The sequence below is a fragment of the Podarcis bocagei genome, assembly GCF_964188305.1.
Source record: "Podarcis bocagei genome assembly, chromosome: 2".
Classification (NCBI taxonomy): domain Eukaryota; kingdom Metazoa; phylum Chordata; class Lepidosauria; order Squamata; family Lacertidae; genus Podarcis; species Podarcis bocagei.
The window spans coordinates 30,097,110-30,116,020 of record NC_138126.1 but is presented as its reverse complement, the minus strand read 5'-3'; the positions used below and the strand labels follow the sequence as shown (position 1 = coordinate 30,116,020).

The window sequence follows — 18,911 nt, the reverse complement described above, 5'->3', positions numbered from 1 at the left end:
GGGTTGGCTCCCTGAAACTGGCAAATGATCTAACAATGTATACATGTGTTACCTCTCTTGTGCTGGGTACTCAAGGCTACGCTGGTAGTTCATTAATTGGGAAGGATGCCTCAGTTGAGGAAATGGATCATTTCCCTTAATTTAGAAACACCTAAGAGAATGTGTTGATGCTTAATGTTAACGCTCCTTAACTGCAAAAGAAAACACGTTTTCCTCCTTCACCCCGTGCGTGCAAAACACCCCACTTCACAATGAGATATATGACAGCCTGTTCTGTTTCTACTCACTTCCACATCTGTGAGTTAAGATGCTTGTCCACCATGACATTAAGTGCACATCGAATATGGTTCCACCGCTTATCAAACACGTAGTAACCTCTTCCAATTTGTCGACTACCAAATGTGCAAAACTGGGGGGGAGGGATAGTTACTTTAGTAAATTTCTCAACCAGATGTTGCATATTAGCAAATATAAAATAAAGCAAGGACAAATAAAACAGTTGCAATAAAACAACATACAGAAAGAATTACAAGCATTCATGATTACCGTATTTTTCGCCCTATAGGACGCACTTTTTCCCCTCCAAAAATGAAGGGGAAATGTGTGTGCGTCCTATGGGGCGAATGCAGGCTTTCGCTGAAGCCTGGAGAGCGAGAGGGTTCGGTGCGCACCAACCCATCTTGCTCTCCAGGCTTCAGGAGAGCCCCGTCGCCAGCCCCGCAAACTCGGGGGACAGCGGGAGAGGCGCAGCGCACCTTTCCCACTGTCCCTCGACTTGGCTAGAAGGCTAGCAGGGGGGGGAGGAGCCTGCTCCTCCCCGTCGCCAGCCCCGCAAACTCGGGGGACAGCAGGAGAGGCGCAGTGCGCCTTTCCCACTGTCCCCCGACTTGGCTAGAAGGCTGGCGGGGGGGAGAGGCCTGCTCCTCCCCGTCGCCAGCCCTGCAAACTCGGGGGACAGAGGAGAGGTGCAGCACGCCTTTCCCACTGTCCCCCGACTTGGCTAGAAGGCTGGCGGGGGGAGAAGCCTGCTCCTCCCCATCGCCAGCCCCGCAAACTCGGGGGACAGCGGGAGAGGCGCAGCGCGCCTTTCGCACTGTCCCCCGACTTGGCTAGAAGGCTGGCGGGGGGAGAAGCCTGCTCCTCCCCGTCGCCAGCCCCGCAAACACGGGGGACAGCGGGAGAAGGCTGGCGGAGGGCTTTCCCCTCCTCCAGCCCCGCAAGCTCCCAGAGCAATGCCAAAGCTGCACGCAGCTTCCACATGGCTCTGGAACCCGTTCTGGGGGCTGGGGGAGGGGGAAGCTCCGCTTTCCCCTCCTCCAGCCCCGCAAGCTCCCAGAGCGATGCCAAAGCTGTCAACGCCCGAGCTTCCCCAGCCCCGCGCCTGGGGGGGGGGAATAATTTTTTTCCTTTATTCCCCCCCCCAAAAAAAAAATCTAGGTGCGTCCTATGGGCTGGTGCGTCCTATAGGGCAAAAAATACGGTATCTGTGGCTCTCTTACAACTCAGAATTTCCATCTGAAGGAATCCAACAAATATACTATATATCTTATAGAGCAGCCGATCGTGCCCAAAGATCTTATTTCTCTGTGGAATACTGATGCTAAAAGCAGCCTTTCAGCTTCTCTGTCACCAGGCTAGCTTCTTGTGTCTCACAATAATTTAATGCCTTCAGCAGTATTCTGTATCCAGACCCACAGCTACATCTGAATGCTCCTTCCTCTAGAGAACATGAAGTATTGCTGCTTATACACACACATTTAAAACACCAAGCAAGAGAAATACAAGGAAAATATAAATTGGGAAACGTACAGCAGCTGGTTGAGGATGATGATCTGAATAAAGACAATCCAGTTTTTCAACAGGCTCTTCTTTTTCATCACATTCTCCCTCATCGCTGGATAACCGAGATGCTGGCTCAGCTGCAGGTAAGGGAGGATGTGGAGATTCATGGACTGATGGAGATTCATTTGGGGCATTCCCACTTTGTTGGGCTGGGCAGCCGGGAGGCCTTCATAAAAGAGGAATCACAGTTAAATACCAACGAATGTTTTATAACTTGGCTTAAAAATGTATTAATGCATTTTTATAGAACAAAGGTCTTAGATTTAGAGCACAGGACATATTCCTATATTATATATGCAAAATGGCACAATGAATTGGCAGACCAATCCCACAACAGTGTCAAAAGTAAGCAATAAGCACTTCACTAGAGGTTGATGACAAGCAGCCTAAGAAGAACAGGAAACAGAGGGAGATCCGTATGTTCTCTCTCTCTTTTCTAACCTTTCTGGTGGTCAAAGGCTTCAAGCACTCTGATGAACTGAGAGTTGGTGTAAATTCAGCCTCCCCCAACCTGGTACCCTTAGATGTTATGGACAACAATTATAGTACCAGACAGCATGGATAGTGGCCAGAGATGATGGGGGCAGGAATCCAACAATATCTGGAGGGCAGCAGGCTGGGAAAGGCTGGTGTAGTGGTTTGAGCGGTAGACAAGGACTGAGAGGACCCAAGTTCCCATTTGCGCTTAATCACAAAGCTCACTGGATGCCCATGGACCAGTCACTCAGTCTCGTACATTTGACAGGGTTGTTGTGAGGACAACATGGGGGTGGGCAGCAATATATACATATATTGCCTTGAGCCCCTCTGAATAGAAACAAACACCATCTATCTCACATATCCAAGCTGTTACAATTTGCATTTTAACATGAAATTACAACACATATGCACATGCATGAAGAGTAATAGTTTCTTACAAAAATAATAATAATCACACAACATCGGACCATTGTAGATCCCTGAAAATCTGTTCTAGAGAGTTGGGGAACCCTACAAAACCACACAGAATTGAGAGTGTGGGGGGCTGCAGGGGGAAATCTCTGTCTTACATTAATGCAGCCCTCTGCTGAATCAAAGCTTGTACAGCTCTTCCAACACAGAAAGTACAGGGGGTTCATATGCCGAAAATACAGCTGAAAACAACTATGTGAACCAACGCTAAACGGGGCTTTGGTAACTACAACACCTTCTGCCTTAGAGCACTTGCTTAATAGTCGTTCTTAGAAATTAAAGCTTACCTTACATAGATTGCCTGGAAAAAACCTTCTGCTCACACAATGTGTTGATAGGATTTTTATTTTTAACCAAAGGCAGACTAATTGCAGAAATGTTTCTCGGCTTTAGAGAGAGGCATATGGTGACTCCTGGCCTCCAATTTAGAAGAATGGAGACTTTGACCAAACCTTTTCAACTATTTGGCATTTACAGCCCTCAGCCGCTGCTCTATTAACGTTCTCATGCTTCTCGACTGTGGAACAGGTCACAATGATCTGGGCTACCGCCTTACCTGAAAATATCTAGGTGGTCTGATCATTTATCTTCATTAACTGGTTACCATGCTAAGCTTAATAAGCAGAGCTAATTCAGATCAGTCCAGAGCTTGTGAGAGTGCAACATAAAAGCATGCTGCATTGCCTATACTGGTTTCATAGGAATTCTAATGTGAGACTGTGGTATGGGTCAGTGCAGACACTTAAAATCTTAAAACGGGAGAGCTGGTGCTACCTGGAGTGGCACAAATGGAGCAGACGGACCAGACAAGCAAGTATTCACCAGGCCTAATGCAGAAAGTCACAATTCCTCAAGTTCCCAAAGGCTACCAAAGTCACTGGGTGATTTTATTTACCTTGGAAGACTGGGGGTGTGAGGTTTGGGTTTAGTAGGTACTAAAGGCTTTGATTCTGTAGGAATAACTCCATGAGAATTTTGGTGCAGCTCCTGGGAAGTTCTTGAAGGTGAGGGATGTGGTTCCCTGAGAGGGGGCATCTGCTGATGATGATCCAAATGGCGGAGTAATTCTTTTTCCCTGGTTTTGCTTTTGTGCTCAGCTAGTAATAAATCAAATCGTTTCCTTCGACCCTGTACAGCTCTCCGTTGAGTTAGGGAATGTGTCTGGAAATTAAAAGGCAACCGATTACTCCAGGTTGAAGAGGTATACCTGTGCAATATATGTAAAACCAAGCTTTGAATATACCAAGGTATTGTTATGTCTGGCATTTCACTAGTGCAGATTTGGAGGTGGGTAGTGTGGTCATTTATGAAGCATTTTTGGATCAGGAACGGTGGAATGGGGAGAATTGGTAGTGGTGGGGAGACCTTGGCAAGAAGGAACTCCAATCTAATCCACAAAAATGGATAGAGGGAAGAATACTAGGAATACAGAGAGGAAAATGGAAAAGAGCCTATTATATGCATCATACATCTGGCTGCATAAATATATGAACTGGCATAAAGTGACACAGGCCAAACTTTCAAACAAGACCTGCAAATGCCATGTGCCATACTTGCAACTGGCATTAATAAGATATTAAAAATGAGCATTAAACCCATTAAAACGTCATAATCATGGAGTTTCTTAGCTCATGGTAAATCAAATTCAGTACATATGGTCCTAACCATAGATAGTACAGGAATTAACGCTGGATTGTGTATCCAAGTTCCGCAGTGTTTGTGATATAATATAGTGGTGTTTCTTGAATTTCATTAATATCCACTTAAACATAGAAATGCCATTTTGTTAAATTACATTAGCTGCTGCTCCCTCTGCTGGAAATATAGGTGTTGTGCACAGCAGTTAAAGGGTTTTGTGTACAAGCCATTCTTCAACATGTTATAGCTATAAATACCCTACCCTACATTTTTAGTACCAGTTCAAACCCAGCCACAGATTCACAGTTGCACATCATCTTTGGTAATAAGGACAGCAAAGAGGTTTGCAGTATTGCCCTAGTAAAGGAGCTGAGGTGACAGTGTGAATGCAATTCAGAGCATATCTGATCTATATTTTTATACTGCATTTGCTTATTTTCTTTAATCATTTCATTTGCATTATTTTAGGATAGTAATTCCAGTATCTGAATTTTCTCATCAGAATTTCCTGTGGCCTTGCCTTGTTTCCCCATGTCAAAAGATGAAGTCGTATTTAAGCAGAACTCCCTATTTTGCCAAAACCTATTTGAGTATCTCCCAATTTTTTTAAAAAAGTGGGTGGGAAGGAGGAACTGGAACCATTTAGCTGCACTGTCTGAAAACACATAAATGAAGATTTAAATTAAACTAGATTTTCTTCCTATTACAGTCTAGCTCTAACCTTACTACCAGTTTTCTAAGTTGTTTTCAGGGAGTTGTCTGAATCACCTAAATCATACTTTAACTTCTCTGTCCTGACGTTCAGAAAACTTAGTTCATTAAGAAGGCATCTTACCTTGCATGTCAAAGACCTAGTACAGGGTTTCTTCGTTTCTATGTCAATGACGCCACAGTAGATATCAGGATCAAATTCTCTCTCTGTTAAATACAAATAATAATACAAATAATAACAATGCAAACAACAACAACAGCAATTTGTGCTTCATTCAGAAATTGAATTTGTTTATTTCAATGCAGAACTAACCCCAGAGTTGCTTTTGAGTTTAAGATGTGAAAGCAAGTAAAGGTATTGCCATACTTGTATTTTTCTTTACACCTACACCCCTCTTCTTTATAGAATCCATGAGAAAGAAACCACACAGACTCAAAGACTATGCTTTGCAAAGAAATATAAATTAAAGTAAAACTAGAAAAATGAATCATACTGTCATATTCTAACAGTTCAGTGTTACTGACATATACTATACATTTTAAGTCAAGTGGAAGCCACATCTCTCTTACATTTATATAAAAATCTATATATGATGTTATAGGTAAGAAAACGGGAGGAAAACCTTCTTAAATTCATATATTACGATTTCAAAAAAACACAAACTGAAGAGATTAAGGAGCAGGTGCATTTATTTTTTATTTAAAAAATAACAGTGCTCTTCTTTAACTGTACATGCTTCCATAACTGGCTAAATTCCGTAACTGTGGGTCCATAAATGGTCACAGCAGCTAAGACCCAAGAGATCTATATGTGCAACCCCCATCCCGTAAGTGCTTTTCTTCCGATCCCCTGTCCAAGAGTCAACACACTGTTCATGGCTTGCCTCATTTGCTATCAAAGCTTCCAAGTTGAAAACTATATAGCTGTGTGGACTGTGTCGGTTCTTGGCCTTTATCTAGGGCTATTTCTTGCACCAGGGAAATGATTTCATACCACTTAATTCACCTAGGAGGATTAAAAATATATATATTATACTTCAAATGAGGGACACTTTAAAGGAAATAGTGAACGTTTTCACTATTAATCAGCACTTGCGTATTTCGTTTTGTGCATTTCTAGCTCATGCCACATTATGATGATTTAAGGCACATTTAATAATGTTGGCTAGGATCCAAGGAAGGCTGGGCGGGCATATGCGGCTGATTTTTCTGACCAGCAGGATCTCAAATAGTGCTGCACCAGGAGAAAAAGGGAAGCTGAGTAATATCTGCGCTTTGGAACCAACCAAGAGTTAGCATTTAGATCAGGCATAGGCAAACTCGGCCCTCCAGATGTTTTGGGACTACAACTCCCATCATCCCTAGCTAGCAGGACCAGTGGTCAGGGATGATGGGAGTTGCAGTCCCAAAACATCTGGAGGGCTGAGTTTGCCTATGCCTGATTTAGACAGCATTTCTAGTGCCCAAGATTTATTATCATACAACAGCTCTGCTCAGATGTCACACTAAACTTTGGTACAGCAATATGTGAAAGAGCCCAAACCTACCAAACCCTTGCATGTTTCATGTCCCCTCCCAGACCCAGAACTTTGGCTAACCAGTTTCACAAATCATTGGCTTGTTAGAAATTAACCATAGTACATCTGAAGCCGGAAGACTATGCTTCTGAACCCTTGCCAGTTGCTCTTTTATTTTTATTGTTAGGAAGCGAGATTAAAAAAAAAAAAAAGCCTTATAAAAATTACCTGACAATCTTTTGTGTAAAAATTTCCTATTATTTGTACTCTCGTCTTGCTTCTTTTCCGAGTATGGAGGCACAGAGAGAAGACCTTTACCATTCAGTATCTGTCCAGGGGAAGGCAAGGGTGGCTTTGGTATTGAGGGATTAAGGCCAGTCTTTATTGAGGAGCTCACAGTAGTAGAACAGGTTGGACCAACAGCAGGTTTCAATAGTGCACCATCTATCTTTGGATGTATTTTTTCCACTTTGACAGATGGAGTCATGCTGCAAGGAGGAAATAGGTAATTTATTATAAAATATGTAGACCGCTTTTCAGCAAAGCAGTTTCCAACACACAGTAAAATACAGCTGAAACAGAAATCAGGAGCAGTGATACATAAAACAAACAACCCTAAACTCCAGAGCAGATCAGCCAGGTCCTCTAAAAGCCTGGGAGAACAGATGCATCTCCATTAGATATGTAGCCATCCAAAGGCCTCTAAGGGGAAGGGGAATCCACAGCTGGGGTGTAATTACTGAGAAGGCACAACCTCACACAGCAAGCAATATTCTCTGATAATCAGTGCCCCCCACAAATCTGATGACACAGGCTGGCTGATATGGGAAAAGGTGGTTCCAAACCACATTGGTAGCCAGTGTAGATCCCACAAAATAGATGCTATATGATGTGTAGAGCAAGCAAAATTGTGGCCAAGGTGTTTCAACTGAGGAACCGGCCATAGCTGGCAATAGGCAGTCCTAGCCAATAAAACTACCTGAGCTCCCAACGACAACAATGGTTCTAGCAGCACCACGTACCTGCTGCTTCAGAGACAATGCAAACTCCACCCAGAACAGGCCAAATACACAGTTCCCAAACATTAGAACCACCCACCAATAGCACCCCTCCTTTTGTCAGAATCCACCTTCTGTTTACTAGCCCTCATCCAGTCCATTACTACCTCCAGGCACCAGTTCAGCAGAGATATAGCTACATCTGGTTCAGATGGTATGAAGGAAAGAGCTGGGTGTCATTAGCATACTGATACCACCATGCCTTAACCCTCAATGAGTGCATCCAGCAGCTTCATACAAATGGGAAACAGCACTAGGAACAGAATGAAAAAACTGTACTGTGCTTTTTGATGACTAAAAAACTGTGGACTAAGTTAGAGCCTGCATACTGATTATGTGGGTTTTTGAATTTTATGGCTTTTTAAAAAATAAATAACTTTTAAATCAAACATATTTTGCATTTTTTGCTGTTGACCCCAATGATTTATGTGTGTCACTATTCCGTTTTACCAGAAAAGTGAACATCTCAATAAAGGCTCCCTGCCCCTTTTTAATTTGCAAACGGTCCCATGCTTAATACAATCATTAGGCATAGTTGCGGGTTTGATGGGTGCACAGACCACAATGTGAATTGCCCATCTGGGCAAAGGTTGCCACTAGATCCAAAGGAACCCATGGACTGAAAGAGTGCTTCCGTTAGTGGAGGACAAAGTCTGGATCCAACTTACTGTGTTCAATTCAAAATAGAAAATAGGATGTCTGGCTGCTCATCTCCCTTTTATAAAGCGTATGCACATTTTATTCGATCACGTTTGTTCTTCTTTCTCAGGTACACAATATATCAGATTCAGCTGTTCACTTTTAGAGTATGTGCGCAGAAACCATTTGACATTTAATACATTTCTACTTCAATGTTGCACCAGTATGATTTCTATGTCCAACAACTTTATAATGTAAACCGCCCTGTGATCTTTGGAGGCAAAGTAGTGTACAAAATTAAAAAATAATAATACACAAAATATAAAATTTAGTGGGTGGCCCTGACCTTCTAACTCAGAAGTTTCCAGCATGCTTAGGAAACTCAGGAAACATATTTAATCCCAGTTAGCAACTTGTAACCAACTCTTAACTTTCTTTTTGCCATATGAGCATGTTTCCTCCCCCCCCCCCCAATTTGATATGGTTTTTCTCTTTTTCTTTATCATCCTTCCCCTTCCAGAAACATTAAAAAGTGCAGCAGTGATGCTGCTGGTGCAGCCTCCTTCATATTGGATTGCAATATAATTATAAGTTACAGCTCAGCAGCTAAAAGACCAAAGCCCTGCCCTGGGGCAGATCTAATATTCTGCATAAATCCTATAGGCTAAGCCCTTCTTCTTTTGTGCCCATGTAAATTGTCCTCTTCTTTCCCTTTCAAGCACTAGTGAAGTATATAGGTCTACACACTATATTTAATGATAACCATTGTTACCTCTAACAATTATTTGCAAACCACCCACACCCCGGTTTAATGCAAACATGGTTCCTATTAGCTCCAGAACATTATGTGCCACTATCCTAGTGACTGGATGAGAAAGGGAATGGGTGGGTGGAAGATATGCATCGATCTTACACCAGTTACTGGGAAGGAGCCCTAGACCAAAATGAAATATGCCTTTTCAAAATGAGATATACAAAATTGAGATAGTATCTGTATCCATTGCTAAACATTTAGTGCCTCTCCTTATAAGAGCATACTCACATTTTGTCATGGGGACCTTTGCTATGTACCAGGTGCATTGGCCTATTGTTTCCACTGATTGGCGGCTTGTCTTTGGGTGACTTCAACAACTTGGAACTGGATGATGACGATGCACTAGTACCTCCGCCACTGGATGAACGACTGCTCCCACCTCCGCTGCTACCTTTGCTTTTTGAAGTCAGAGGCGAAAAGAGGGAGAATACTGAAGAGGAAGGAGGGGTTAAAGGTGGCTTGCTGGAGGAGCTGTGTCTTCTTTCTGGAAGGGAAAAAGAAGGAGTATGTTAGCAAACACCGAGAATATGGAACTGGTTCTAAACCAGGTTGGAACTTCTCCTGCTCCACTGCATGTGGAAATAAAAAGCTGCTTTTTCTGGACACAGATTGCTGCTGTGCGTTGGCTTTCCACATTGTGCCCACTGTTTTTCCATACATCTGTTGTTTTACTGTTTGTTTTGCCATTGATTGCTTGGTTATTGTTGGTACTGTTTTAACTTGGTAAACCACTGTGAAAATGTTACAGGAAGTAATGGCACACATTTTATTATTATAATAATAATAATAGAAGGTAAAGGGACCCCTGACCGTTAAGTCCAGTTGCGAACAACTCTGGGGTTGCGGCGCTCATCTCGCTTTATTGGCCGAGGGAGCCGGCGTACAGCTTCCGGGTCATGTGGCCAGCATGACTAAGCCGCTTCTGGCAAACTAGAGCAGCGCACGGAAACGCCGTTTACCTTCCCGCCGGAGTGTTACCTACTTATCTACTTGCGCTTTGATGTGCTTTCGAACTGCTAGGTTAGCAGGAATAATAATAATAATAATAATAATAATAATAATAATAATAATAATAATAATAGTGTTCATTTGGGTAAGCGTGAATATCTCTTTGCTGTAGCTTGTCTTTTGTCCCCCAGGGATCATCCCACTCTCTCCAAGCTATCAGTTGGCAATGGAAAGAAATGCCGGAGAAGGTGGCAGGGCAATTCGTCTCAAGTGGGAAAACGGCCTAGTCTGGCCCTGGGCAGGGTCCTAGGAACCTCAGTTTTTTAGTTGGCAGCCACAGCCACCTATTCCTGTTGTGGTCATGCACATCTCCCATTTATCCACTCTAACGTGGCTGGCAGCTGAATATTCGACTTAAATCCCTTGAACAGCAGCACTGCATTGAAGTCACTATGAAAGTTTTATCTAGGGTCATTCAAACTTATTTGTTACATTTATATACAACTCAAGTCCTCTTGGCAGTTTACAAACTTATTTGAAAACCCCCACTAATTATCATTTAAACTTTTGCCATCACCATCAGTTGTAAACAATACTAATCAGAAGGAATACAATCTAAAAGTCAGCATAGACACAGCACTGTAAAACCATTTCAAAACCAGCAAAAGAACACTGCCGAATATGCCTTTTGTAATTAAAAGGCCTGGGCAAATAAAAAAGTCATGGCATCTAAAATATTCAGTGGGTGTGACCAGTACCTTTTCCCCCTTTAAAAATGTTTAGGGGTACTCTCATTTTGACTCAAGAAAATCACCATTTTATAGTTCAAATCGGGGAAAACAAATACAGTAAACGGACAAAAGTACAAAGATTCACAAAATGTTTAGGGATGTGCGTACCCCTGTGTCCCCCCAGGAAAAAAAGCACTGGGTGTGACACAAGCCTCTTGGGGGAGGGCATTTTATAAACAGGGCATCAACACTGAAAAGGCTCTCTCCCTAGTAATACCCACCTTGTATTACGAAGTGGGAAACCTAGAGAAGGACCTCCAGTGAAGATCTCAAGTACTAGGCAAGTACCTGTAGGTGAAGGAGTGCAAGTTTCTGGTCTGCATGTCATGTTAAGCCAAACCATAACTTAAGGCAAGAGCGTGCAGAGCTTAGCATGTCATATGAATGCAGGCTTGTGGTTTAGATCTCCTGGACAAACCATGAGCCATAAACGCCTGAAATAATCTTGGTTGTAGCTTGTGGGTAGTCTGGCGAAAGTTAAACCATGAGTCAAGTTCGAACGACATGCTAAGCTAAACCATGGTTTAGTAGTCATGGACGAGCTAGGTGGCCATGATCTCTTCTTTGGAAACCCATGTGCTTGTGCTAATGTGTGATGTGCACACCAGGCCATTCATTAAGCAATACTGCATCCATTAGGTTATGAAGAAGTGTCAATCTGCTACATTCACTGTCAAAGGCAGTAGGTTGCCGAACACCTGTTGATGGAAATCGTAGGCGAGAAGAAAGCGCTATGCTTTCTCGTGGGCTTCCGATTGGCATCTTGTTGGCCAATGTGAGGACAAGATGCTGGGCTGGACGGGCCACTGGCCTGATTTTGCAAGCTCTTATGATCTTAACCAGGCTCAAGGCTGATAAGTGTAGGCTCCTGAAGCTTCTAGCTACTGTAATTTAATCACATCCCTTAGATTCAAACAAGTACAGTGGTACCTCTGGATGCAAATGGGATCCGTTCCGGAGCCCCGTTCGCATCCAGAAGCGAACGCAACCCGCGTCCGTGCATCTGTGCATGTGCTGGTCATGATTCGCCGCTTCTGCGCATGACATCATTTTTATCGTCTGCGCATGTGCAAGTAGCGAAACCTGGAAGTAATGCACTCCGTTACTTCCGGGTCGCCGCAGCACGCAACACGAAAATACTTATACCGAAGCTACTTCAACCCCAGGTATGTCTGTATTCAAAATTCAGCATTAGGACTTATGATACAGGCATGGGATTTTCTCCCCTTACTGTAACAGAAGAGCCAGACACTTTTAAAAGGAATGTGTATTTCCAGTTTTATCAGTTGTTAATTTAAAAAAGTATAATAAGAAATGAAATCTAGCAACATGACTGCAAAAGTATATTACCATTGCACTATCTGGAAGGGCTACAAAACCAAGCTTCCTTGCAGATTATCTAGGTATTTTTTATTTATTTATTGCTAGTCTAGTATTTCCTATGACTGAAAAAAAAGCACAAACTTGGCAGGGACTATTTCCTCCATTACCTAACTCTTGCATCCAGAATACACATAGTCCTCTATTTAGGTACTGCAGAGATTCTATGAGCAATACTTTTCTCCTCCCCTTTCCCTGTTCATAACCTGACCAGACCAGTTATGGCAGAACTCTGACAAGAAACCAACACCGGAAGCTCAACACAAATCCCCAAAATCATTATACAGATTTTTGAATATGTTTAGCCTTGATTATAAGGGCTGCTGGAATGGCTGTATATTTAAGGCGAGTTGCTTTTTCACCTTTCTATCTTTTTAAAGCCTGAAAATCCTATTCATCATAAAATCAAGACAAATTATATCAGGAAGAAATTTGGCTTGAAAATCTGCCTTGTGAAGGATATAAAGAGTAGCTGAATCACAGAAGTTTTAAAACCTTTCTTTGAACTACACCCTTTTCATTCAATTCTTTGCTCATCCAATACATACACTGAATATGTAGAGGGAAATATGATTTAGGGCAGAAAGATCAAGGGAAAGTGTGAATGCCTGGAGGCTAAGGTGTAAACTGGCTGAGTAAGAGAACGTATTTAGATGTTGAGGTCGAGTACCTTAACTTCTAATTTCCTTGCTCTCTGGTGCAGAAGCAGATCTGTGAGCACCTTAATGTTTCTCTGGAACTGAAGGTTTTGGATCCAAGAACTGCAACTAGAGTCTGTTCTATTCTGGGCACAACTAGAGAAACTGTTTTGTGTGTTTTTTAACCTTTGGGTTTAACAAATATCCGACCTGCTTTAAACCTGTTATGAAAGAAGTTACTAGTAAGCAATAAGGTTGTATAGATAAACCTGTCAAGTATGCATTCCTACTGCATAACTGTTCATTCAAACACACACAAAATCTGAGAAGAGACACATCTCTTCCTCCTTCCAGAGTGTCTACCCACCAATTCATCACATAGGAGACAGTGGCATTATTCATTAATCAAGTCATTACCGGCTTAAGGATCTGCCGCCCCCAGATATCTCATAAGGAATCACAAGAAAAACAGTGGTATCAGGAAAACTCTGGAATAGCCCTGCGTAAGCCTCACTGACTCTTCATACGAAATAAGAAAGGGCCTGAAATAGCCCCTTCAGATTAACCTAATATTTTTTTCAACCAAAAATCTGCATAGCTATTTTTTATACCAAACATAAATGAAGACTCAGCAATTGGTAGCCCTATGCAGTATGTCCCCTCTGTGAGGTCCTCAAGATTTACTGATAGTTTATAAACATCAGCTTTCTTTTCTGAAATTAAAGTCTACATCCTTGCATGAGGTCACAGGCCATCTAATTTTGGTCAGCTTTCACACCTCAGGGATAGGAATGAAAACCAGACATCTAAATGTGTACTTTCATTTTTATAAATAATAAAGGAATATCCCATGTTTGTACATCAAGACATTAAATAATACTTGGGGAGAAGTATACTTGGGATATGGATATATCACTTCCTGAAAAGGTGGCATTGCATAGAGAACAGACAGGGGGGAACTGCAAAGCCAGGATAAAGGATCTACTCATCTGGAATTCCAGCAGCCTTTTTGGGTGTGGGTGTGTAAATTTAATATTTCATGTTCATCTTTGTACACATTTGTGGCCAAACCATAAATTATCTCAAAGCATGCTTGCTATTTCAGGGTCTGTGATAGTAATTGCACAAATAGCAACCAAAAGAACTACAATCGGAGCATGTTCATATGCAAGTTTGATGCTCTTGCTTGATTTATGACCAAATTTCACTGTGGCAGTCAGTGGTGCACTAAATGCAAACTCTAAATCCTAGGATTGCCACTCCATCCCAAGAACAACATAATCCTCGGATTATTTGATCAAACACATGATCAATCATAGATGGGGTGAAAACACCACCACCGATTAGTAAGAGGCACAAAGAATCCTAATTCAAGTTTATTCTTAATTGTTAGGTTTAGCATTCAAGCTAATTCATCGAACACCTCTAAATCAACCAGACCCTCCCAGCCAATCAGCAAAACAAGGTAGGGCTCTCTGAGGTGTCAAAACTACACATTTAAACTTAAAAATGAACCATATGCTTCTGCTGTAATTCTGAGTTCTAAATAAAAAGTGGGGGGACCCCAGACGCCTGGGAGCAAATAAATCTCTGCATTGATTCACTTCTAGTTTTCCTCTTAGTAATCTTCCACCATATCCGAAAACAGACCATTTAGTCTATTTACAAAACTACGTGCTGTGCAAGTATATTTGCATTTTATAGCCTAGTAAATTGTGTGCTTCTAAATAGGACAAAGTACTAAGTGCCAAGTGTCTTTTTATAACAATGGCGAGATTCCCAGAGTGGATTTGCTAACTTACTATTTGGAGGCCTTAAAAGTTCAGCAGTGCTTTAGGATTTTGCTAGAGCCAATATTAGTGATACTGAACCCTTACAAGAAGCAAAAAGAAAAAAGAAAAGGCTAGATATTTCTACCTTCTTAGCTACTGTACACTTAGCAAATATTAAATCCCAATACAAGTCAATGTTAAAAATAGTATCTGATCCATTCATTGGCAAGTTACCAGTACTGTATCTTCTATTTTACATCGTCTTAAAATGACAGGGGAGTTACATTGTAACACACACATATATAAACTATTGGTTGAGAAACTGATGTAACAACTAACACTCATTAATTTGCAATGTATAGTTTTGATTGACAGAAATATCATTAACGGCATTTTTCACTAGGCTACTCAGGCAGTGTTTGTTAATTGTTTTGACAGTGAAGTCTTCAATGGTGATATAAATTTCAATATTAGACTAGGATGGTAAAGGTAGAAAAATGGCATATCTAGACAAAATTACAAACCCAACATTTCTTGTACCAAAATATTTTTAAGAAGGAACTGAGCAACAGATGTAGATTTTGGATATCCAACATCAAATGAGACCTTCATGTGAAGGGGCTTTTGTGAGGTAACTGATGAAATTATATATTATGTCTTCTTTTGTTTGAAAAGTGTGAATACTTGGACCTAATAAAATAGGAATATAACTGGACTATTTTTATCTGTAAAGCCACCCTGTGAGTAATATTATATAGAGTATTATAGTATGAAAATCAAGGCCTAGAGAGAGTGCATCTCTCTTATTTGGTAGTAATTAAAGAGGAGATCTGAAAGACAGAATCTGCTGCTTATCCAGTATTTAGCTGATACTTTGCAGGAGAATTACTCTTAGATTTCACTGGCAGCACCCTCACCCCCCAGCCTAAAGAACCCATGTGAGATCAACTATCCCTTCTCAGGACATAAAATCATGGCATTGTTAGGATATTTCCGTTCCACCTTAAAAGGGAGCAGGCTGTGAGTCACAGAGTCTGCGTATTTCCTGTTCACAGGCAGTTTATGTTTTCTATTGCTTTCTTTCTCTCTGTGTCGGAGACACTGACGCAGGCAGTCATGTCTTTCTTTGTTCTGATCAACGCTGAATAAAACTTGTAAATAATGCTCTCCTGAGTGCGACTTTTGCTGTGCATTATCTGCTGATAGAGTGTGCATGAGCTCTGGAATGTGGCAAGATATTTCAGGAAACTCATGTCACTAATTGCTGATACTGCATGCCTACGGGAGATCGATGGATCGTCCAGCAGACGGCTTGGGGCCATGATGGACTTTGTCTCCCTGGCAGTATCCCAACAGGCATTACACCTCAAACCTCACACAACTGTACATTAAAGCATGAAGTATGTGACAAGAACAGCTCATATCAATTGTCCCATCTCTTTGTGTATGATATGACAGATACCAGAATATAAATTTAAGAGTTGTCAAAATTGTATTTTAAAAGCATGAACTCACGCTGAGGTGAAAGGTTGAAATCCAATGCTGGCATTCCATTTGCACAGCTTTTGATCCCATAGTGGAGTCTGCTCACGTAAGAGAAGGGAGACAATTTTCTACAATTCCCCCTTCCCTGTAGCTCCCCACACCACATCCAAAACTATTCCACACAGATTTCCAGGGATTACGTGCAGCTGCATCAGAAAAGGGAAACTGGCTCTCAGGGAAGGTTGTCTTTCTAACTTTCTGCCACACCCCACGGCAGCCATTTTCTGTTATGCCATGTGTAACTGGTGCCACCAGCACTCTCTCAAAATTCAAAATGTGTCCACTAGTCCAAAAAGATTGGTGGCACCTGGTCTACACTGCTGCTGATTCATCACTTTTTTCTTTTAACTGTTTGCCTCAGGAACTGGCGAATAGAATGCCTACACTCTTCTTCTCTTCCTCCTGCATCAGGAGGTTTGAAACTAAGAAAATGAGTTAAAATTCCACTGGCCCTTCTTTAGATTTAGGATCCTATTAGTTACCTTAATAGATCATAATCTGGCCAGTTCATTTGTCAGCTGTACTGCATTAAAAAAATTAAAATTCTTCAATACACAACTTCTAATACATGAGCAATCGTGCTCTAAAGATTTACGACAACAGGTTCATAGATTGTTTATTAATCTGATGGATTCCTAAAATGGTAACACAAAATGAAAATAACAGTCTGACCTGCTATCACAGAGCACCTTACACCAGTTAAGACAAACATATGTTTACTGAGATTCTGTGGGGGTGAAAACAAAAGCCAGACTATGGCACTAGGCACAGAATTCAGCACTGAATAAATTTCTCCCTCTGTGTGTGTGCAAAAATCCAGAAGGATGATAGAACGGTTGGGAGTGGGATTTCCCACTGTGAAAGAAGCACAATGATGGTGCCTACTAATAGAAAGCATTTCTCCCATTCCTGGTTATTACTACAGTAACTATGATTGAATAAAGTTGAAGCCGCCGCTAACGGTCATAAGATCTGCACTTCTCTCCCTCCCTTTTATTGACAATCATTAATGTGCAAATCAGGATACACAGACAGTTCCTGTCCATCAGTTCATGCATTTCCCACTTCTAACCTGTTGAGAAGCACTTCAAAATGTTTTTAAAGCTTTGTAGAGAAGGGTTTTTAAATTCTTATTAATATCTTAATATCAGGTTGCACTCTTCCCAGGGAGTGGGAAACCCCCACTCCCCACACTGCTGCTGTTGCAAAGTTTACTCTTTTTATACACATCTGCTCCACTATCACAGACGAACTCTGAACAGGAATCATCTTCAGCAGTTCTTGTAGCAGACGGAGTAGATAAATTTTATTAATCCTTTTCTGGGACAATGCATCAGCCCAGTGGCGTAGCGTGGGGGGTGCAGGGGGGGCCGGCCGCACCGGGCGCAACATCTGGGGGTTTGGGTTAGGGGGCGCAAATCCACGGGTTAGGGGGCACAAATTACTTGCCTTGCCCCGGGTGCTGACAACCCACGCTATGCCACTGCATCAGCCTAGAACTTCCTTTAGTTTTGCTGTTCTACCGTCAGTACAAAACACAACAGCTGACATAATCTGTATGGTAAATCAGACGCTAGATAGAAACATTAAGTCCAATGGCTGTGGAAAGCGCAACAGTAGTTCAAAAACAGCAGACTGAGTGGCAAGCAGTAGTTTTAAGTGGAAGCTGTCAGGAGCAGCTACCAGAAGAACAGGAAGCCAAGGAACATTGTAAATACGTCACAAGACCTTTTCACTGTTCTGCATCAGCTTTAACAAATACGCCACAGGGCTTTCTAACATGTGGAAATTTTCTGCCGTCATAATACTGGCAGTATAATATTTAATATATTAATTAATGAACTATTTACCCTTTGTACTAGTTTCCCAACAACTTTTATCCCAGCTTTTGTAATTCAATAAAAACAGACCCCAATGTTCTTCTTTAAAACAAATATTTTTAACATCTGTCAATGCCTTGATAAACATTAAGATCTGAAAAGGTTTCTAGACAGTTATTGAAAACAGATGGATAAAAACTAAAAGATCTCAATTTGACCTTGCTTACTGCTTGTCTTTTGTCTTGAGCAAGACATGGCTTTGGACATTATACAGTACTACACTAATCCATGGTTTTGCCCTGGATAGTACAGCAGTAACAAGAACTGAGGAGAAGCACTGTGGCCGCAACCTTTGGTACAGAATCCCACATGGATTTTTTCCTCTTTTTTTGCACAAAGCCATGGTGTGGCTTACTGTTACATGTGAACCAGAACTATGGCAAAGAATGCACATTTTCTGACTGAACCACCTACTGAAACCCTACAGTGTTTCCTATATTCAAAGACCAGAGGTGGATTTAGCTCAATGGGATGCTATTTTGCTGATGTGTCTGTGTGTGTAGGGGAGAGGGACACAGCTGTGCTATCTTGGAAACAGAGGGGTGAAATTTTCATTTACTTATTTTCCCTGTCTTACAGGTTTTTTGAATTCCCAAATTTATATTCTGATAACTTTAGGGTCAATTGCAATTATAAAATATGCCAAGAAACAGAATGTTGCAGCGTAACTTTTTGTGGCACCAAAGGGGTTCAAGCAGGTGTAACAGGCTATTAGACAAAGCATAACTGGGTAGAAACAAACTGCTTTGTTGACGTGAGGATTTTTTTTTTAAAAGAACACCTTTGC

General features: G+C 41.6%; 2 protein-coding genes across 3 annotated transcripts in view; both read right to left on the bottom strand.

Annotated features, from left to right (window-relative positions):
• Positions 1–18,911, bottom strand: part of LOC308581639 (uncharacterized protein C3orf49) — a 239,089-nt gene that overhangs the window by 130,525 nt on the left and 89,653 nt on the right. The window lies entirely within an intron of this gene.
• Positions 1–18,911, bottom strand: part of ATXN7 (ataxin 7) — a 97,383-nt gene that overhangs the window by 8,746 nt on the left and 69,726 nt on the right. For both annotated transcript variants that reach the window (XM_081184055.1, XM_081184056.1), the window contains 6 exons: positions 9,399–9,654; positions 6,888–7,147; positions 5,267–5,349; positions 3,689–3,954; positions 1,810–2,008; positions 288–409 (listed from right to left, as the gene is read on the bottom strand). In XM_081184055.1, the coding sequence (XP_081040181.1) occupies positions 288–409; positions 1,810–2,008; positions 3,689–3,954; positions 5,267–5,349; positions 6,888–7,147; positions 9,399–9,654 (1,186 nt within the window). The remainder of the gene's footprint in view (positions 1–287; positions 410–1,809; positions 2,009–3,688; positions 3,955–5,266; positions 5,350–6,887; positions 7,148–9,398; positions 9,655–18,911) is intronic.